Source organism: Drosophila mojavensis, unplaced genomic scaffold (assembly GCF_018153725.1).
Source record: "Drosophila mojavensis isolate 15081-1352.22 unplaced genomic scaffold, ASM1815372v1 contig_16, whole genome shotgun sequence".
NCBI classification, from domain to species: domain Eukaryota; kingdom Metazoa; phylum Arthropoda; class Insecta; order Diptera; family Drosophilidae; genus Drosophila; species Drosophila mojavensis.
Window position 1 is genome coordinate 8086303 of NW_025318693.1, and position 22370 is coordinate 8108672.

The 22370-nt window shown below is 39.2% G+C and overlaps 4 protein-coding genes and 1 long non-coding RNA gene across 8 annotated transcripts in view; 2 read left to right on the forward strand and 3 right to left on the reverse strand.

The window, feature by feature from the left end:
• The window catches only part of LOC6573041 (serine/threonine-protein kinase 32A), a 34033-nt gene extending 20258 nt beyond the window's left edge, over nucleotides 1–13775 (forward strand). For 2 of the 3 annotated variants that reach the window (XM_015166717.3, XM_015166718.3), the window contains exons 2-9: nucleotides 7660–8044; nucleotides 9569–9624; nucleotides 9684–9849; nucleotides 10146–10216; nucleotides 10281–10407; nucleotides 11751–11876; nucleotides 12554–12735; nucleotides 12797–13774. In XM_015166717.3, the coding sequence (XP_015022203.1) occupies nucleotides 7990–8044; nucleotides 9569–9624; nucleotides 9684–9849; nucleotides 10146–10216; nucleotides 10281–10407; nucleotides 11751–11876; nucleotides 12554–12735; nucleotides 12797–13393 (1380 nt within the window). In that variant the 5' untranslated portion in view covers nucleotides 7660–7989 and the 3' untranslated portion in view covers nucleotides 13394–13774. Of the gene's footprint in view, nucleotides 1–7659; nucleotides 8045–8656; nucleotides 9102–9528; nucleotides 9625–9683; nucleotides 9850–10145; nucleotides 10217–10280; nucleotides 10408–11750; nucleotides 11877–12553; nucleotides 12736–12796 lie in introns of all 3 variants that reach the window. The other variant, XM_001999100.4, reaches the window with a different exon arrangement.
• Nucleotides 3034–4362, reverse strand: LOC116804867. Its single transcript, XR_004364886.2, has 2 exons — nucleotides 4110–4362; nucleotides 3034–3328 (listed from the first exon to the last, which is right to left on the reverse strand). It is a non-coding gene; the product is annotated as an uncharacterized LOC116804867 (long non-coding RNA).
• Nucleotides 5155–6963, reverse strand: LOC6573042 (ubiquilin-4). The gene has a single exon (XM_001999101.4). It carries the CDS (start codon nucleotides 6531–6533, stop codon nucleotides 5304–5306), a length of 1230 nt encoding a protein of 409 aa, XP_001999137.1. The 5' UTR covers nucleotides 6534–6963; the 3' UTR covers nucleotides 5155–5303.
• Nucleotides 13776–15151: 1376 nt separating the features above from the next.
• On the reverse strand, nucleotides 15152–18884 carry LOC6573040 (methenyltetrahydrofolate synthase domain-containing protein). Of its 2 annotated transcripts, none has more exons than XM_015166716.3 (6): nucleotides 18659–18884; nucleotides 16804–16989; nucleotides 16020–16735; nucleotides 15892–15960; nucleotides 15616–15832; nucleotides 15152–15547 (listed from the first exon to the last, which is right to left on the reverse strand). In XM_015166716.3, the coding sequence occupies exons 1-6, from the start codon at nucleotides 18720–18722 to the stop codon at nucleotides 15183–15185; spliced, it is 1617 nt and encodes a 538-aa protein (XP_015022202.1). In that variant the 5' UTR covers nucleotides 18723–18884; the 3' UTR covers nucleotides 15152–15182. The 2 variants fall into 2 exon arrangements, with proteins under 2 accessions (XP_015022202.1, XP_001999135.1); XM_001999099.4 differs by having other exon boundaries at nucleotides 16804–16974; nucleotides 18659–18882.
• A 322-nt stretch (nucleotides 18885–19206) lies between these two features.
• Nucleotides 19207–22320, forward strand: LOC6573039 (ATP-dependent RNA helicase SUV3 homolog, mitochondrial). The gene is made up of 7 exons (XM_001999098.4): nucleotides 19207–19282; nucleotides 19573–19896; nucleotides 19957–20460; nucleotides 20515–20824; nucleotides 20888–21022; nucleotides 21080–21709; nucleotides 21770–22320. Exons 1-7 carry the CDS (start codon nucleotides 19252–19254, stop codon nucleotides 22182–22184), a joined length of 2349 nt encoding a protein of 782 aa, XP_001999134.2. The 5' UTR covers nucleotides 19207–19251; the 3' UTR covers nucleotides 22185–22320.
• The last annotated feature ends 50 nt before the right edge of the window (nucleotides 22321–22370 follow it).

Below are 22370 nucleotides of genomic sequence, written 5' to 3' on the forward strand. Positions count from 1 at the left end.
TAAAAATATAAATAGGAATCTTGTCACTTGGGTTTTTTTGTTGCTTATCAGCTGATAAAAGGTTGCTGCGCAATAAAAAACTGTCAGAAGGGGGAAGGCATAAAGTAGAAGGGAAGAGAGGGAAAGGGTAAATGGGCTTACAAAAGGATTTGCATGTCGACAGATTTAGCATCGCGAAAAAATACTCGCGAAAGATGTTTAGAGATATACATACATATATTTGTATATTAATATATTGCTTAAAATCTCTCGTTTACTTTAACTTTTCGCCTTTTCTTATGCCTTTAAGTTTGAATTTTGGTCAAGCATTCTGTCTCTTATTCTTGTTACATAGTCGAAAATGTAATATAATCAATACAATTGATGACCATATAAGAGCATTAAAAGTCGAAATTTCTGACATTCTTTCTGATTTGAATTGTAAGCAATATTTCAGCTATTACGTTTAGATCATTATCATTCAAATGAAAGCTTTGCTGGCAGTGCTTCGAGCTTAAGGTCCAAATTTGAATATGTCTGTCACGCACATTGGCTTTGAGCTCATTCCAAAAGCAAAGCGAAATCTGAACATTTGACATAGCCCCAGAGAAAATGCAAAAATGCAAAATTCCAGGCTTACAAATCGACAGTGGAGCCTTTGCTCAACTGTTGCAAAACCTATAGCTTTTCAAAATGTTAAATGAAAAGGAATTCATAGAAATGCCACATTAATCTATGGTCTGGGTTTTACGTGTAAATTACGTGTTAGGTATCTGTAAAACCTTGAATAAATATAATGTGGTTTTCGTGAATGAAAAACACTACGATATTATTTTTAGTGAACGACTAAAAACATTTATTATTTTTTTACAAACAACAAATAAAATTTTATAAAAAGAAGTATACGATTCCAAAGGAAACCACATATATGTAAAAATGTTGTATAAATAACAGTAAAAATACAAATTATATTAATTTTAAAAAAATAGTAAAATGAACATACATTTTTGTGAATTGCCACAGCTGCATGGCTTGTTTCACAATAACTGTAGCTGGTTATTGCTAATTTTTGTTTTATTTACTTTCAGCTAAAATTAATTCATGATCAAATAGTAAATCATTGGGAATATTTTAATCATCAAGTCTCATTAAATAAAGGCTGAAATATACTCTCATTCTTATTTGGTCAACTCAGTCAGTCAATATTTTCCAGAACTTGATCTATATGCTTCGCTTAGTTATAATTCAACATGTTATCTGCTTATAGCAATATTCACCATTCAACGTGTAAAAACAAACAGGAATCTGCTTCATCTTAGTTTGCTCAACTAACGTTTTTCTTTAAGAAACTGCAAATAAAGCATGACATAATAAATGACTCATTCTCTCTGTCTCTTTTTCTCTCTCTCTCTGTCTCTCATACTCTGTTTGTAACGGAAACCCAGATTTAAAAACTTTGAAAAACTTTTGCTTATCCCAGTTTTACTTGTGGCAAAAGGAAAATCCAGCGATTTTATGATGTCCGGTTATAAAAGCCACACGCCGGAAGCTGTTGCTCTGTGTGTGGACACAAGAAAGCCCACTGCTCGCTGCTCCCTGCTCACTGCTCCAATGCAGCCAGAGGCTGAATTGCTGCTGCTCCAACTGCAAATGAAGTAACTCTATAAAAGATTTCAGGTGGCAGACATCTGCCAACGCAGCAAATCAAAGGTTCCCGGATCTAACCAAGGGAACGTCAGTTAATGTGTCAAGGTGACATTTGGCCTGGATACGAGTAACCATGCCACCACTACCCACGACTCGATTGCCCCCTCCATGTTTTCCATTAACCGTTCTTCCTGGCCGGAACCGGGCTAAGGCTTCCCGCTGCTCACTTTCTTAGGCAATCACATTAAGCGAGTGCTATTGCTGTTGTTATTGTTGTTGTTGTTGGTGGTGTTGTTGTTGTTGCTGCCACTGCCAATGTTGCCGTCTGTCTGCTGGTGTTACACTGTCATTTTCATAAAATATTTAAATACGTAAAATGAGCGGTGGGGCTCACAAGACCAACAACAAATCAAGTTTCATGTTTTCATCTTAAAAATCGCTGACTGTGCAATACACTTCAAATAGAATAAATTTAAAATAGTATAAATTTAAAAATATTAGAATATTTAATAAAATTTATTATACAAATTTATCGCTCTTGGCAAAAATCAGAAATTGTTGGTATCAAATTTTATATGCAAGATAAAAATATTTATGTTAATAAAAAACAGAACCAACCAAAAATTATAAGATATTCAAGAACTGCAGTCTTAACTTTTTTTATTATTAATAAATGTTATATATAGCACACTACTGGAATGTCAAAGTTTTATGAGAGCATCAGCCACCGAAATAGATTTTTAATTCAGGCATAGAATATAAATAGTCAATAGGACGCAAATATAAGCTGGCATTTACATTAGGCATAGGGCCCTACATCTCTCTCTTTCTCTATCTCTCTCTACCTGGCTGTGTCTTTCTCTCAACCGCCTCATATTCGTATATATATTTCGCAACTCTCCCTTCCAACTCTGCATATCTTTCATTTTCTGAGACCCATTCCTCTCAGCTTTCACTATCGCTCTCTCTCTCTCTTCCAAATCATTCTCTGTGGGTGCATCCTCTCACTCTCTTTCTTTTTTTTCTCTCTCTCTCTCTCTCTCTGTCACTAGTTTTCTCTTTCCAGCTCTATCTCTCTACTCCTTTTATCTCACACTGTCTCTCTCTTTCCCTCTCTCTCCCCCAGCATGTGTTGTCTCTCTCTCTCTTTCTCTGTTTCATTTGTCGCTCTGCGTTTCTATCTATCTCTATTATTATTGCTCTATCTTTTCCCTTTGTTGTTTCCCTCTTGCTCTATCTCAATTCCTTGCACTATGGGTAAAAAGACCGATTTTTTGGCATAAATCAAAAAAATTGTTTTTTCAGTATCCGCCAACTGTTTTCATATTCTCATTTAGAAAACTCCAGGCCTTGTTCAATAAGTGCTGAAAGTAAAGCGAATATGCCCATTTTCATTGCGAAACTGAGTATAAGCAGCAGTAAAACGGTATATTGTATATACATATATACAAATATATATATGTATATGAATGTCGACTATGTGTAATGAAACAACTTAAACTCTGCAGCTGCCATTTACATTGTTGTTGTCGTTGTCGTTGTTGTCATTGTTGCTCTTTCTGGACACGTTGCTTCGACGCCATTTTGTCAGCTCAATTCGCCTCCCTGGAGATGTATTCTGCTGGTGTGAGTTTTCTGTCCCTCTTTGTTGTTGTTACCCCTCCGATTGTTCATTTGAATATCTTAAAGGTAAGAAGTTTAACTGGAATTGTAGAAGTGCATAATACATAGAAATTAGTTAAAACTTTGAGTAGCATAAGTATGACATATACATATCATAGATATACATATGTATATATAAGCTCTATTTTATTAAATTTCCATATTTCCATATACATGCTTGAGCTCGACCGTTATCCAGGGTTGAGTAAAATTACTTGCAGCAAAACTTTATGCAATTATTTTCTTCTACAGAAAATATGCAAAAGGTGGGCAAACTTTTTCACATTTACCTCAGAGTATGCAATGCAGGCAGTGCCCGTAGACAATGAAAAGCAGGTGCTAATTGGCAGCGTCACTAATTAATAAGACTCTGAAAGCATGAACCTTAAGCAAAGGCAAATGACTTTCCCATTTCACTCAATTCCCAATGCCACACAGCATAAAGTTTATGCAAATATTTAAATATACATTTATGTGTATATACGTATATTGAAGAAAATATATATAAGAATTGCCCCACACGCAGAATGAAATGGAATAAAATTGATATGTTTACAGTTGTGGGTGGGCGGACAGAAAAAAATGGCTAGGAAACGGAAATCGCTTACGGGAACCTGCTGATGGAAACTGTCAGCCGAGACTTTTGCGTCAGCAGCGCATTGATGGACGACCAAAAGGATGACTAAGCCATTGCCCAGCTTGACAGAATTGTTTCAATCAATCATAAAACGAACTGCGCGAATGCGAATGGACGAGCTACGATTTGAGCAAAAACAAATTGTACGAAATAAGAAAGAAAATCGAACTGTGATTACTCTGACCATAGGAATTTTATGCGGAATTGTGATAGAATTAATCATATTTAAAATTTGGAGATCTGTCAGCTTACAGAATGTGGCAAAGAACTGCTTATGTACATATATAAATGTGAATACTTATATGCCTACTTTAAATAAATATACATACATACAAATCACAGTTATTAGCAGGTTGACTCAACAGATACCGACATATTTTTTGCCTGCAATAAATAGAAACAAGTGAGAAGACTCTAGTCGAGGCTGCTCGACTAGGAGATACCCTGAACCCTCTAATCTGATATTCTAATCACTCTGCACTTCTTTTCGACACACATACATACACACGCACGTATTAGAACGCGCTCTGCTAACTGCGCAGTAAGCAGCGAATTATTATAAGAATTTATTTGTTGAATAATTTAATTTATAGATGTACAATCTTAATGATCGTAATCATCATGTTCAATTGTATGTACATTCCAAAGCACAAGTCTTTAGTACTTGAAATACGCCTTTTACAAAGGTGAGGGTGAGGGGTGGATATAGGGGTGGGGGTAAATTACAACAAAAATCGAAATTATATACATTAAAATTTTTACATTTAAAATTTGCAAGGTCTAGCTCTAAAGGAGATATAATTAAATAACTAGCTTTCGATAAGGTTTTTGATCGATAATAAAATATCGAGAGTAGTATCGAGAAAAACTCGATATACGCGTGATATACACGGACCTAGGAAAAAAATTTCAAGTCTCTAGCTCTTATATCTTCTGAGATCGACGCGTTCATACATACGGACGGACGGACGGACGGACAGACAGACGGACAGGGCCAATTCGACTCAGCTCGTCGCCCTGATCAAGAATATATATACTTTGTGGGGTCTGCCACGCCTCCTTCTGCCTGTTACATACTTTTAACAAAACCATTATACCCTGATTTCCCATTTTCAATGGGTTCAGGGTATAATTACTATACTCATGGTAAAAAATCTATTAAAAAGCAAATCTTATTGACTATGTCAACTGGTGGGGAGTGGTACAAAAATAAAAAAAAGAGTAGAAAATTGTTAAAGATGATTTTTATCTCTTTGAATGCTATTGCAATTATTCGACTATCGACTGACGGATACAGAGCCAATGCTAAAATTGAGAACTATTGTGAAACATGAGTGTGTTAATTTGTTAGATGCTTGATTCAATTGATGGTTGTGCACTAGCGATTCCACTGCTCCAAGAGCTTGACAGCCGTCTGTATGTTGCCAGCGGACATCAGCAGGGCGCAGATGTTGCGCTGTCGATCGGTGTGCCCCAAGGTGCTCAGGTGGCGCAGCTGCGATTGGTAGCGCTGCTCCCAGCGACTGTCGTTGCTGGACATGAAGTCGAAGAGATTGATGGACGCTGCTGCGGACGGTGCAGCACTAGCCGCAGTGGCTCGAGCCGGAGTAGCTCGAGTCGGAGTGGCCACAGCCACTGCAGCTGGAGCTGCCTGTGGTTCGCCTTGCTTGGCGGTGTTGAGTCGCATTCGGGGGTTCAGTTCAATTTGTGCTGAGTCCGCCATCTCATTGAGTTGACGTGCAAGCTCGATCGTTTTGTTGATGTCGCCCAACTTTAGGGACTCCATCATGCGCTCACATTGCCGCGCTAGATCCGCCACCGTATATTCTTCATTGTCAGTAGTATTCGTTGGGATCGGTTCCGGCTTGGGCTCGACGCGCCAAGGATTAGGCAGCGGCATCCTATTTTCGCGTCCACGCTGTGGATAATCGCTGCAGATGGATGGCTCCGCCTCCAAGTAGTTCATGGCCACGTTGTCCTCGTGTGCCTGGCGCAAGAAACGGCTAAGCTTATTCATCAGACTGTAGCCACCCGGCACCCATTCCATGCGCATGATGTGCAGGTCGCGCTTGCGACCCAGCTCCTGCACCTTGGCCGGATTGAAGATGGTGGAGAAGAGATCACGCAAATTGCGATCACTGCTCATAAAGTGGCGAAACGTTGTATTCTCATCGATCAAGGCCTTGATGCGCGGATCCGCCTGCAGCAGATCGCGCAATAAGTTGATATCCTCTAGCAGCGGCTTCAATAGGTCGTTGGCTCTCGAAATCCAGTTGCGGTTGTTCGCTGACGACGAGGTGTCAGCTGCATTGTTTTTTTCGTTGTCGTTGCCGTTGGCATTGCTGTCGTCGTGCTCATCGGACGGCTCCTTAATTAGCTGGCGAAAAATCACATGAACCGTGACACCCGAGATGATGCCGTGACTATCGATGGTGCCCACGTCGCGCAGCACGTGTCCGCCAAAGACGAGCACCACATAGTCGATGGCCTGCTCGAAGCGCACCGCCACCAGGGCACGCAGGTTGCTAATCAGCTCGTTCTGGCGCACCGAAATCAGCGCCGAGCCGCTGCCCGTCTTGGCGGTTATATCGATGGACTTGCAGCACATGGCCTGGGCGAGTAAAGACTCCACGACAGAAAAAAAAAAAAAAAAAATTAGTGAAAATCTAACGGCTGCAATCGTCTATTTCAATCTGTTGTGTTTGTATTATTGTATAAATGAATATGTTTTACTGTATGACAACTGGGACTCAGTTGTCGAATACCAACAATATGTGTGCTTTTCCGGTCAGTCGACTTCGAAGACAGCTTTCAAATGAGTCAGTACTTTCGCGAAGCTGCTGATGGGCACTTGTCGTGCTTTTGTGAGTCACGACACGGCACGATATGAATCGCAATTGACATGGAACGTTCGTGTCAGTGGATAAACAAGTCTATATAGAGAATACAAATTTAATATAATTTTTGAAAATATAGAAAACTTTTCAATGAATTTAATTTTTTTTTTTTTTACTAAACTTAGCTTGCCTTAAAGGTATATACTTGGCATATGGGTATTTTTAAAAAGCCGTGCAGCTCGAACTGTATAGGGTTGCCAGGCTAATTGGAAATATAATGTAGCACGTGCTTATTTTTCACTATTAAATATCAAATATGAGGGACCCGAGCGAATGCGATGTTGTACATACGTACATGCATAGGTGTGTGCATATGTATGTGTGTATATAAGTATGTACATATATTGAGAAAATTTGTTCTAGAAGTCTCAGCTATGTATTAGTTGTATGGTATGTATGTATGGTTAGGGGCTCTAGGTATGTATATACATACAGACATATGTATACATATGTACATGTCCTTTGAGACCATGTACGAGCATAAATTTTCTCAAAATTGGGTATAAAAACAAGTTTACGCAATAAAAATTCAGTCCAAAGTAGCAAACTTTTCATATGTATAACAAATTTTAGAATTTCTTTGTTTTTTGCATCTGTGCAATTCAAATTCTGTATTTTAACTATACAATTCTATAAAAAATGTCTCTAACATATATTAATTATCCCAACAGTCCACATTCTGTTTCTTAAGTTATATATTATTAGTTTTACTTAAACAACTCGATTAGCTTTACATTTGAAATTTAAAATTGATTTAGCCAAAGTCGAAGCAACTTGTTTATTATGTAAAATTCTATCTATCCATCTATAACAACACACATTTTACTACTCTTTTAGGTGCGCCGCAATGACTTGCCACTGTCTAATAACAATATTCTCAATAACGACAGCAACAACCAGGACAACAACAACAGCAATAAGAAGTCACTGGCTGAGCTCCGCTAGTCAGGCAAACCAAGTCTGAGGGCAGGACATGACAGCGAATCAATTGAATTCAATCAAATTGCCACAAACAACTGTCTATGGGCAGAGCGGGGAGCAGGTGAATGTGGTGGTGGCAACGCAGTCGTAAACACACCAACACAAACAAGCGCCACAGCAACAACAACAACGACAACAACAACTAGAAAACCCGCCAGAAAGGCTAAACCTTAATGTAGCTACAAAATGGGCGCCAATTCGTCGACCCGATCCGACCCAAATCTGCACCAGGATGATGACGGTGAGTAAACTATCAAACTACAATATTTTTATTAGCTGCAAACGTAATGTGAAAAAAGGGTTTTTCATAAACAAAATAATTTAGCTTTTGATTGATATTGACTCGAACTGTCATACGATAGTCTTCAGTTATGAGGAGCTGATGAAATAGGGGGTTAAGTTCATGTCTAAGAGATTAGTTTATATGGAAATGCACAGACGGAACAGACAGACAGAAGTAGAGGCCTTAAAGGCTTCAACAAACCCCCTGCTAATCAATAGTACTGTTCAACAATGAAATATGTTATTACATACAGTAATTTAATGCTGAAAGCAATTTAAGATATTAAGAACGAAAGTTTTGAGAAAATTCCAAGTATTGCTGCTGCACAGTGTAATTTTTATATGTATATACACAATTAGTCGCTTCAGAGTCGCTTCTTTTCGGTTGGGTTTCACCTTTCATTTAAAAATTCTAATTGACTTGCGAATATGAAATGAGCTGAGCTCATCTGGCTAATACAGCAGCACCAAGGACGAGCTATTTGCTTGAGTTCTAAACGAACAGTCAGCAGCAGACAACATAACTCAGTAGCTATGGCATTGAAATTCTAAATAATTATAGTATTTGCAGCATCGACTCTCAGCACGCGGCGCAGAGCTTTTGAAATTGGGAGACGGCCATGGAGCGTCTGGATGAGCTTTGCCTGCAGCTGATATTGCAGTATCTCCGACTGCCCGATCAGCTGGCCATGCTGCAGTGCGATGAGCGTTGCTATGCGCTGCTGGGCAGCCTCTGGCGTCGTCAGCTAATGCGGATCGAGCTGAATCTGCTGCAGGTGCCGATCTGCACAGAGATCTTTGAGTTCCTCATTCTCAGCAGCTGTCGCGAGCTGCGAGTGCTCAGGCTCAACTATGTGGACAAGGAGAAGTTTGAAGTGCTGGTTAGGCATAGGTTTCCCAAGCTCCAGATGCTCCAGATCGATGCGCTGCCTCCCTTTTTCCTCTGCCATGAGAAACAGCGTCAGCTAAAGGAAATAATACTCCATGAGAAACATGAAGAGAGTGGCGTGAGCCCGGTTGAATCATGGACTGCAAATACAATAAACAAAACTTCTTTAAAATAACAAAAATATTATTTTATGTAAGCAACAGAGTCTATTAATAAAATTGTATTAAACTTGGCCTATCTCTGATTGACTGTTAGACTAAATGCTAGATTGACACACTGATCTATTATCGATTGATTGACTAAGTATCTGATTGATCGAATCATTGAATGATTGGTGATTGACGAATGATAGGGTGACTGACTGAATAAGTACATAATGATTAACCCGCTTATTGACTGACTGACTGATTGACTGTGGGCCTGATGATTTCTAAGTACTCTTAAAAAGCTTTCAATATTTCTGTTGATTGATTTTTAACAATATTCCAAACATGAGAGAGTTTATCTATAATATAATTTTTCCCATGATAATTCCAACCTAAAAATTTTAGAAGATTAGCAGAATAATACTTACAATTATAATTTTCCTTTCAGTTAACTTTGATCATTTCCAAATACTTCGCGCCATTGGCAAGGGCAGCTTTGGCAAGGTAAGTCGACGCGCTGAATGCGGTTAAATGAATGTTGTAAATCTGCGTGTGCTTTACAGGTGTGCATTGTACAGAAGCGGGATAGCGGTGTCCTCTATGCCATGAAATATGTTAGCCGTTCAGTGTGTGAATCGCGTGGCGCTTTGGGCGGTGTGATTAAGGAGGTGGAGCTTTTATCCTCATTGGAACATCCATTTCTAGTGAATTTATGGTTCTCCTTTCAGGGTAAGTATACACACACACGCACACACTTACACAGTCACTCACACATCAACAGTCACATACAGTCACATAGTTACATATGCAAATGGCGAGGCTCACCTGTAGAGCGAGCTCCACCGCCGCTGATTGCCAATCAAAATGCAAATTAACTACTCGTATGTGCATTTCTTTTGATGTCAGAGCACTCACTTGTTCCACATATCTATCTTCTTGAACTTTTGACTCCTTACACACACACACACACACATGCATATCTGCTATATATGTGTGTGCGCGCTGCTGCGGATTAACCAACACAGATGAGGAGGATTTATTCATGGTCTGCGACCTGTTGACGGGCGGTGATTTAAGATACCACTTACAGAACCGAGTAGGTTGTTACTATTGCTGCTGCTGCTAAAATTAAACTTTACGATTCTCGAACATCTTGACAGGTGGAATTCTCTGAGCAGAGTGTGGCCTTATTAGTGTGCGAGCTGGGCAGTGCCCTGGAGTACCTACAAACACATCGTGTGATCCACAGGGACATTAAGCCCGATAATATTCTACTGGATGATGCAGGTAAGTTTAACAAATAAGCAAAACACAAACACATACTCACACACGCACACACACACACATTAACTCCTATAGTCAACAGCAAGTTGGCAAGCAGTTTTTTGGCCAAGTTCAACAAAAAGCCAAAAAGCATCCATAATTCATTACAATGTGTCCTACGTTCGTGCTCAAAAATTTATTGATTTCATGTGCAAGGGAAAGTTTTGTGCCCCAGCGAATACTTGAGAGCAGCCTCAAATTATTCATATGCTATGCCTGCCTGTCCTGCCAGGCTAAGCAGCATTCATGCCGCCTCCCACCTTCCACCCTCCACCTTTCAACTGCTAACTGCCAGCTGCCACCTTCCATCTGACACTTGCCCCTTGGCTACTTAACATATCTTATTTATTTAGCTTGAACGTATTTACATTTAAATTTATGACTAGACATATTAATGTATTTTTTGTTTTGATAAGGAATAAAGCGTGTTATATGTGTTATGAGATTAATTCTTATAGTACATTAAAGCTGTAATATATAATTTAATAAATTTAAGACCAATTTGCCTGGATTAAATATGAGCAATAACAAAAAAAAGAGTAGCATAAATTCAGAACTGTTAAAGATATCATTTTGTTTTTATTTAAATATTCATTTATGCCATTATGAAATCATATGTATAGCATATCACGTAAATGAACGAAATCTGATATATAAATATGTATCATCTATATTAAATATCACAATAGTTATATCCATTAGCTTTTAAAACTTTCCCAAAAAATTATATATTAAATATGGTAATATGTCTTAAAATAAAAAAAAAATAAAAAAAGTTTAATTAGAGAAAAGCTTATTTCCTTTACATCAACATATTTCCACACCACAGAGCATAATTAGAGCTTCATTTATGCATATAACATTTCTATTGATTTTTCAATGTTTTATATAGAGAATATATTAACTAATTAAATGCCTGATTGCAATAAAATATAACATTAAGAATATTTTATTCCCCATTATTCAATAATTTGATTTAATTGGCTAAATGAAATTTAAGAATTTCAAACGATTCATATCCGAACATTTTCTTGTATATATTTTTTAATTGTTGTTAATCTTTATTAACCGTCCAGTTAAGAAATGATTCAGTTTTAATTAAATTTTAATGGTCGCAAAAGATTTTTAGCAGTAAAAAAATGAATCTCAATTTGTTATGCGAAAAGAGAATGGCAATCGCAACTGCAATCGCTGAAAATATTCAATTCAATTAACGGCACACACACATACACCTACACTTATACAGTAAAAGTCAATATCAATGGTCTATGGGTAATTGGAAACCAATTACGTGCAATTAATTGCAGGGCACGCTCATTTGACTGATTTTAATATTGCAACGCGGTTGCAGAAGGACTCGCTCGCCTGCAGTATGTCGGGCACGAAGCCATACATGGCGCCAGAGGTCTTTATGTGCGCACTGGAAGAAGTTGGTAAGTGGTAAAACTCACACACACACACAGGGGATGGAGTAGGGCACAGTGGGTGCCATGGGTGCTCCATCCTGCCGACACGACAAATCAAATTTTAGCCGGTCTTGCAAAAGTGGAAAATAAAACTAAAAATATTACAGCTGGGTGTAACGAGCTGCTTAATACTCGCCTTTAGTGTACTCATTTGATTAAACTTGAGAGAAAAATCATATATGCAAATTAGAAATTCGAATTGATTATTTATGGGTGGGAAAAGAGAGTTTCGTTGCGATGCCACAAATCAAAGTTTATCAGGGGGAAACATAGCTCATATGTACATTAGATGGTTTGCTTCAATTGAGTCCCTAAAAGGAAACCCTAATTAACTAAGAATATATTGCGAAGAATATATATATATATATATATATATATATATATATATATATATATATATATATATATATATATATATATATATATGTATGTATTTGTATATATACTTGGTGCTTTTTCACTTCTCCAATATACGTATGCATATAGGCGGGTAAACCAAGATCTGATATTCCAATTTTCATACAGGCAAGCGAGCAGCTAACTAAAGCCAATATACATATAACTTGTTAACTTGTTGAATGAGTGACAAAAAAAAGGCAAGCTTTATTAAATGTTTCCGGTTCTTTGCCTAATCCAATTTGCAGCCGGATACAGTTACCCGGTGGATTGGTGGTCCCTGGGCGTTGTGGCCTATGAGATGAGGTCGAACACACGACCATTTGTGCTGCACTCGCACACGCCGCTGGTGGAGATTAAGAATATATTAAACAGTGCGGTTCATTATCCGCATTACTGGAGTCACGAATTTATTGATCTGCTGCAGAAGGTGAGTGCGTGTCCAGGGAAAACTCCAAAGTCAAAATCTAATTTGATTCTGACGTTCCTAGTTACTCTGCGTACATCCGGGCGCACGGATAAGCACACAGCAGGAACTGCATCAGACGCCGCTGTTGCGGCATTGGGACTTCCAGCAGGTGTTGCAGAAGAGTATAAAGCCCGCATTTAAGCCACCCGAGGATCATCTCAACTGTGATCCCTGCCTGGAGCTGGAGGAGATGATTGTCGAGACGCGGCCGCTGCACAAAAAGAAGAAGCGACTGGCCAAACAGCGGTCGGCGCAGCGGGACAGTGATCCGGAATCAACGCTCATCAAGGAGTTCATTGTCTACAATCGCTTCAAGGAGCTCAAGCGCAAGGCCATGGAGCAAAAGGAAAGCGACTGGCAGCGCGAACTGGAGCTGGCCATGGCCAATTCCATTGTCAACAGCCTGGCGCCCATACAGGAGAAGCCCACATCATCGCAAGCCACGCCCACATCAACAGCTAACAACGCCTGTGGGCGATCGCCCAGCTCGCCCTCGGACGGCCAGCCCAAAGAAAGTGATATCATTGAATTTATAGATCGCACACCATCGCCACAGGCGGCACAGGCGACGACCACGTCGCGCAGATTCTGCTGCAAGACGAACACAATACGGGAATAGAGAATGCACATTTAATCCAATGCACCGACTAGTCCACAGGTTTCACACCTACGCATAGCTAAAACACACCTGCATCCAGTTACAAAATTTGCATGAAGCTGGCCAGAAAAGTTTTCCATATGAGTTCGAATAGTATTTAGCAAGACACAAAATAGTCATTTCAATTAATAGACCAACCAACCAGGGCCAGCCTCATCGCCCCACCCATGTCTGAGCTACCGAAGCCTTCTACAAGGATCAAATTAAATATTTTTCGAGCAAGCATTAAGCCATATAAACCATATATAGTAACAATTTGTAACCACAGGAAACAGGAACCGATGCCGATTTGCACCTTTGTATATACATATACTATATATAAACTATTTTATAAATGTTGCAATTGCCTCTGTTTTCAACTGTATATATACATATATATATATATATATATATATATATATATATATTAATATTATGTAATGTATTTCGATATACATTTACACCTATTTTTTAGATGTTAGCCGAAAATCAAAATAAATGGTAATGTCCCCTTAAGACAGCGTTTATCTATATAATAATGGAAGGGATAATTCAAAAGCTGCGTCAATTCCATTTTTTTGTTTTTTATTTTTATTTCAAGTTATATTTCATTCATGTTTCACATAAGTTTTTTGTTTTAATTTGTTTTCTTTGTATAAAAAAGAGTAAATAATTACGGTTTGTATGTATAAATGTTTGCTTTCTGTTGTTGTTGTTGTTGTTTTCACAAATTTCTTGATCTTCATTGTATGTTAAAATATATTTAATTGTATGGGTTGTGTTCGTGTGTATAAATGTATTTTTGGGGCGCAAACACTAACCAAAAAAATTACAATAATCATATTTTATTGTTCGTTTTTATGTTTCTTTCAGCAAAAATGCAACATGTTAATAGTTTGTTAATTCAAATGTTTTCAATCCAGTTTTTATATATATTTTTTTTTTTTTTCAATTATTTTTATATATATTTTTTTTGTATTTTTGCTTTTTTTCTGTAGAATTTACGAATATCAACATTTTATACACAGATCCCTCAGCCATAAAGCTATGTATTCTCCCCCGAGACAACAGCTCAACTGTTCTCGGGGTCGTATGCATTCAGCCTTTGGCTGGGGATCGTGTGTTAAAGTTCAGAGGAAAATGTTAGAAAATCGTAAAATATATACATATATATATAATTCTTTTTCCTGCCATTTGAGAAAGGACAAGTTAGTGAAGTAGGATTAATACCTAGCTTGAAATGATGATCCACTTGCAAAATGTAGATCGAGTATTTCATAAATATTATTTATGTTTTTGTTATTGTTGCTTTTTTCATTTAACGAATTCTTGTCGTAGTGTTTTTCTTTTAAGCAAAAACAAATGCACTTGTTTAGAAAAAGCGTCAGAGTTTTCGGTTAGGAAAAACAAATTATTGCTGTCGCTTAAGTTTTGTTGTGTGTTAGAAAGAGAGAATGAGAAGAAACTACAAGCTGAACATTGAAAATTATTATATGAAAGTGTGTGGGTATGAGTTTTCCTTTTTTTTTTTTTTTTTTTTTGTTTTTTTTAAGTTTGTATGTATGTTTGTGTGTTTGTATGTGTGTGTATGATGTATGTGTGTTCTTTGCCGATTCTGGAGCTCAATTCAGTTTGTGTGTTTGCTTTGTTTGTGTTACTTTTGTGTTGTGTCTAAACAAAATGTTACTCTTTTTCGTTGAACTCCACATGTGGCGCTGGCGGCGGACATCCGCCGTGGCCTTTTTGTGGCAGCGCTACCGAATTGGTCATACTATACTGTGGTTGTGTCCACAGACTCAATACGTGAAGCGCCACCCTCGCCGACATTACCAGCACTACCGTCCTCGCCATTCACATTGGCATTACCACCCTCACCAGCACTGGTGTTGCCACCAGCATTCTTTTTGGCGCCAAACTTAAGTAGCTCCACATTGACATTGATGGTTTTCGTTTGCATTGGTGCATTCGCGGTCTCAGCTGGTGGCTCTTCGGCTCCCGCGGCCGGTGCTGTTTCACCACCGGTGGTGATGGTCAGCGAGAGATCGTTTAGCGACTTGAGCACCTTGTCAACATCATCTTGGGTGCTTGGAGCGCCATTGCGATTTCCAAAGTGCAAGAAACACTTTCCAAAGTGACCTGCACATCAAATTCAATAATTTAGCACATTTATTGACATGAGAATTTGTTACTTGTTGTAAACTTACCCTTCCATGTAATCGACAATGGATTACATTCGCGTTTACGCAGCTCTGTCTTCAGATCCTTAACACGAATGTCGCGTGTCAGGTTTGTCAATTTAACACAGAAATCACGATGCGGACGATTCTTCTTCTTAGGGCGACGTTCACCCGCACCACCCTCATCAAATTTACGATCTTCACTCTTAACACCAACCTCGACTCCAGACTGGTCGCCCTCAGACTGCAACGAACGATATTCTTAGTACTAGATTCCAAAATAAGGAATTAATTATTATTTACCTTGTTTGTGCGTCTGCGACGGTTGATAAAACGACCTTTGCGGCGTGGTGTACGCTTCTGCGTATTATCCTGTGTTAAAAAGATATTTGTTTAATAACAATCATTTCAAACATATTTAGCAAACGTACGCCTTGTTGTTCGTTGTCAGTCTGTGAGGTGGTGCGTCCTGGGTTTCCTCGTTGGAAGCGACGACGCAACGGTCCACGACGGCGTCTACTATTCTGATGCTGCTCAATATCGGTATCCTCCTCCTTCAATGTTATCTTCTTACCCGATTTCTCCAGCTGCTCCTTAAGTTGCTGCAGCACAGGCAAAATTTTCAAACGACGTTCAGACAACAGTTCCCAGAAAACACCACTTGGACGTGGCAAGCGCTTGGCCACACGTATCACCTCGGTTGGTGTTACAATAATGTCCACTGGTGTATCGTATTTTTGGAACAAGTTTACGGGCAAAGTATCAACAACTTGCACGTCATGCACAATTGTTACAATGGCCGTTTCTGGGGTTATGACGCCCAGCTCAATGAGCAAACCAATGTCCAAATCGGCAAAACCGTTGCCACGTCCAATGCGATAGCCATCACGTGATACGACCACCGAACCAATGACAACCAGATCGAGCTTCAGATTGGTGTCTAGACCAATTTCCGAACGGAATTTTTGTATATCCTGGACACGCAATGCTTCTTTCTTCTGCTCATCGGTGGCATCGGCTGGCACATCGACTTTAAGGCAAAGCGCGGGAGAGTCGCGAGTGCTGGGCAAATATACGGATTTATTGGCCAGCAAGGACAATTCCTTAAAATCGTGCAAGGCGCGATCAATGTTCACTTTGATGTGCTCTATAAAAACGTATGCACATTATAGAGGATATCTATTGTTTGGCTATTAGATAAAAAGCATTACTTACGTGCTTTCTTAAACTCCTCCTCCTGAATGAGCAATGCAGCGGCCTTATCGGCATCAACAAACGCAGGAATACGGTTGAAAATGCCATTAAAGCCGATTCCAACTTTGCCCTCCTGGATTTTCTTCCAAGTTTGAACGCGCAGCGAGCGCTTTGTTGGCTCTGCGGGCTGAGCTGTTAATGACACACCTATACATTAGTTAGCTGTTATCAACAGGTATATAAGATCTTTATAGCCAATATCGGTTAGCTTTAAATATAGGAATTTCGTTGCTTTTCTCAATATATTTACAACTTATATTCTATATGCATGATTCAACTTTGCGTGCTGCTATCGTTGTTCATGGATGGCGTTCAGGGGGCTAAAATTAAACACAAACAAACGCGACTGCCGCGCTAGAGAGCAGATAGCAGACTGACAGAAAGCACGAAGCACAAAGCTGAACGAGCGCCTGTTACATGAAGAAAGTGAGTGCAGCAGAAGCAAATCTCGCTTTACCGGCACCAAGCGAATTCATTTTGATTTGTCAGCAGTTGTTTTCTTATCGCTGACCCATGATTAAAGCATGTTTGTTATCACATCAGGTTCATGTCGCACTATACTTCTATGTATGGCTGATAAACCGGTTTTCACGCCCAGTAAAAAGATATTTTCCGTACTTATTCAGTTAGAATAATAGCTAATGGCAATATGTATAACGAACAAAAAAACTTCTAAAAACATTTGCTGTCGCCGCTCAAAAAAAAAAAAAAAAGTAAAATAATGAATCTAAAATGCATACATACGTACATTTATTTAAATTAAGACAGTAATTAAAATTGCAAAGAGCAAAGCTAAAATTAAGTGCTTTGTATATGTGTGCGTGTGTGTCCAAAACATTAAAAATATCGATATTGACGTATGACCAATAAGTTGGCAACTCTGCGGCAACGCACACACACGCACTCACTCAGTTCCAAACATACACACACACTCACACTACATTTCTCAGCGATGAGCGCATCAAGACGCGCGAATTTTTCAATTAATATGTATGTAAATGTACATATATGCAAAATGTAGTTCTGTTGCTGCTGCTTCTGCTTGCAGGAAGAGCAAGGGAACAGCAACACACATGCACACGTACATACCCAAACTTGTAGTTCGGCTAACTATGACATTAGCGCGAGAGCAAAAGGAAAGAAAAAAGAAATAGAAAAGAATGTACAACATAGTCATATGGGCCAAGAGCAGCTAAAATGGTAGCCGAAATGATTCATTGCGTACTATTTGGTAGTTTAAAATAGTAATTGCAGCACTTGTAGCATTTTGAGCATAAAATTCCGCGCTCCGGTGACGTAATGAATAAGAGAAAACACACAAAACTATATTATTGAGCAACAAAATAAAAGCTCATAGGAATATATGTAGAAACGTTTATATACATATGTATTTGTGCACTTCCATACATACACATTTGTTAATTGTTGTTCTTTTTGCTGTACTTCTTTTTAATTTCTTTGCTCGTTTTGCTTTCCGTTTTACAGTTTTCTAATAGAGAAATGACAGACAGTATGTCAGCTCGTATTTACCGCTAGAATAGGTAAAAAAAATTCAAGGAAATATGGCGGCAATTTGACAACTTTTGTCATTCGCTATAAGAAAAATGGCCGTACGAAAAAAAAAAATAGGCAGGCAGGGGTGCTCCTTTGCCCTTGTTCCACTTTTTATGTTTAGGGGCAGATCGCAAAGCACGATATTGCGAATATTAGGCCCGGCAAATAAATACTTAAATACATACACATTTATATATCTATACGTACATGCGAATGACTAGCTCGCAAACAGAAAATTCTGTCCCTCACCCCGAAAACTTACTTGTCGATGATACCTCCGCGGCGGCGGCAGCGGCAACGGGAGCTTCGTTGCTTTGATTTTCCATCGTTTTTCGTTTATAAGTTGTGTACTTAAACTGTTCTTTCTGCCTTTTTCTTTTTTTTAACAATTTATTTTTCTTTCACAAGTTTACACAAGTTACAGAGCAACGTCTACCTTCTCCGGCTGCTTCCAACAAACCACGTTTCTCACCCGATGAAATTTTACTATATCGATATTGCAATGTATCGACAATCTCTCTTCTTCACGATGCGCGAACGATTGCACTGTTTTCAGTATATTTTTACAATTATTTCTCGATGTTAGAAAACAAAAACGCGCAATCAGAAATTAATAAAAAAAAAAAGAGAAAATCAAAATTATAACCAGAACAATCAATCACTAACACGTATTGCAATGTTATGAAAAACTGGTGCAAATCCAATTCACCTTATGTTGACAAAAAAGTCAATGATGAAATGTTTGATGTGATTTAAAGTTATGTGAATCGACTTCAGTTTGTAAAGTAAACATATATTTTAAGTTTAATCATACTACCAATGAGATAAGAAATTTTCTGTTAAGAACGAAAATACATGTTTATATTAACGGGGTGCCAATATCTGGGTATGTAGGATAAATTTGAATGAAAATAGTGAGAACAAAAATACTGGATGGCGGTAAAATGTCGACGAACGTACTATATCGATAGATTTATATACAAAATACCCGATTTATTGGTGGTATTTTTTAATGCTGGTATTTTAGTACCGAAAAAAAGCAAACAAAACAAACGAAACCGCGAGTTATGAGCAGCGTACCGCGTACATTATGTCACAGCTGTTTTTTACACAACGTGGAGCGGTCGGTTGCTCGAATTGTATTTTTTTTTTTTAATTTCTTCAATTAAAAATCAGCCGGTGCTCGCTCGATGCACAACTCGAGGAATTATGCAATTTTCACTGGACTGCTCTGCGCAGCACGCTCAAGGCTCGCCAACGGATCTGCCATTGACAAACGTTCTTTTCAGCGAGTTGCAGTGCAGCTGTCGCGTAATAGAAAGCATGAGACGAATGTCTCGGCGCTTTTTAAGCCGGTTCAAGTGCAAGCCAATGTCGATGATGATGATGTCGGCTCCGAGCTGGTGGGAAAACTAGAGAAATCAGAATTGTTGAAGATTTTAAATAAATTTGCACAACGCCGCGAAATCAAAGCACTTTGCAGCGAAAATGGACTGGATTGTAAGTAGTAAACGATGTTCTTCAAATATTGATCTTTGATCCTAATGCACAGCCTGCCAGCTTATCTTCAGCAGCAGGCCTTCGGCTCATTTCGCCGCTATTGCATCGAGGCTGAAAATCTGCCAGTTGACGTCCATATCACTTTCAGTGATATAATGCAAGGCGCCGGCCATATAGACGACATCTTTCCCTATTTTTTGCGTCATGCCAAGACTATGTTTCCCCATCTTGACTGCATGGATGATTTGAAAAAGATATCAGACTTGCGGCAACCGGCCAATTGGTACCCAAATGCTCGAGCCATAACGCGCAAGATTGTGTTCCATGCCGGACCCACAAACTCTGGAAAAACGTATCATGCGATGGAAAGATATTTGAGTGCCAAGTCAGGTGTCTATTGTGGACCACTTAAGCTTCTCGCTACTGAGGTGTACAACAAGGCAAATGAACGTGGAACACCATGTGATCTTGTTACTGGCGAGGAACGCAAGTTTGGCATTAGCGATACCTCGCCAGCAAACCATGTGGCTTGCACCGTGGAAATGACCTCAGTCAATACACCTTGTAAGTGCAAGTGATCTGTGACTTATCACTTTTTAACTCCTTGTATATCACCAGATGAGGTGGCCGTCATTGATGAAATACAACAGATACGCGATCAGCAGCGTGGATGGGCATGGACACGCGCCTTTCTGGGTTTGATTGCCGACGAGGTGCACGTCTGCGGTGAAGCTGGCGCACTGGAGTTGCTTGAGAAGATATGTGAGACCACTGGCGAAACGGTCGAGGTGCGTCGATACGATCGCCTCACTGAACTAACGGTTGAAGATTCAGCTCTGGGTTCTTTGGACAATGTTATGCCTGGAGATTGTATTGTCTGTTTTAGCAAAAATGACATCTATACTGTTTCGCGAGAAATCGAAGCGCGGTAAACGAGCCGTAAATCTTAATCCGATGTATTTAATTAACTTTTGCACTTCATATCTTTTAGTGGCAAGGAAGTCGCTGTTATCTATGGAGGTTTACCACCTGGTACAAAATTAGCTCAAGCTGCCAAGTTCAATGATCCTTCGAACAGCTGTAAAGTAATGGTAGCCACCGATGCTATAGGCATGGGCTTAAATCTGTAAGGTTAACATTGCTTAAATATTTAAAAATATTTTATTAATGCCCTTTATTGCAGAAGCATTCGTCGCATTATTTTCTACTCGTTGGTTAAGCCCACAATGAATGAACGTGGCGAACGTGAGATCGATACGATTTCTGTGTCTTCTGCCCTTCAAATAGCCGGACGTGCTGGTCGGTACCGTACCCAATGGGAGCATGGCTATGTGACGGCCTTTAAATCGGAAGATCTGCAAACTCTCCAACGATTACTTAGCCAAACGCCAGAGCCTTTGAAACAAGCTGGCCTTCATCCCACCGCTGATCAAATAGAGCTGTACGCTTACCATTTACCAAATTCGTCGTTGAGTAATCTGATGGATATATTTGTGAATCTCTGTACTGTTGATGATTCCCTTTACTTCATGTGCAATATAGAAGATTTTAAGTTCCTGGCGGAGATGATAAATCACGTACCGCTTCCACTACGCGCACGTTATGTTTTCTGCTGTGCCCCCATCAATCGCAAGATGCCCTTTGTGTGTTCCATGTTCCTGAAGATAGCACGGCAATACAGCCGCAATGAGCCTATTACCTTTGATTTCATTAAAAGAAATTGCGGCTGGCCGTTTAAGCTGCCTAGAACTATATTGGATCTTGTACATTTGGAATCCGTGTTCGATGTCATGGACTTATATTTGTGGTTGAGGTGAGAGGTAGAAATTGATTTGTTTGATTCATCTCTTTTAAAATTACTATTTTCTTGTAGCTATCGTTTTATGGATCTGTTTCCTGAGGCAGCCCATGTGCGGGAGGCCCAAAAAGAACTGGATGAGATTATTCAGCAGGGCGTTTTCCAAATAACTCGACTGTTGAAGAACACTGAGGCAGGTGTAGAGAGCGATACCTCGCCTTCCCATATGCGGCGCATGACTCACATAAAGGAGCCACGAATTCCCAGCGCATCGCGTGGCCGTCTAACGGAAAGACTCCTTGCACAGGGTCTACTGACCCCTGGCATGCTCAGCGAGCTGCGTAAGGAGTGGGATGCACAACAGCTTGCACAGCCAAATGCAGTAGGCAGTTCTAAGGACCCGCAGGATAACGCCACAGACAGTGATGATGATGATAGTTATGCGGCAAATACAAAAAATACAAAAACTCGGCGAAAGCGCAAAAAGTAGTAGAAATAGTAGATGGATATATTTTTGTTTTAGGTAACATTGGTCGACATTAGATCGACGTGTCTGTTGTTTATGTTATAAATTTATTTTGTAAGTCACAATTATGTAATATTAAAATTATTATTTTAATAATCAACAATGACAATTTAATTGCTTTAAATTGAAAAATAGAAATTTGTAATCTAT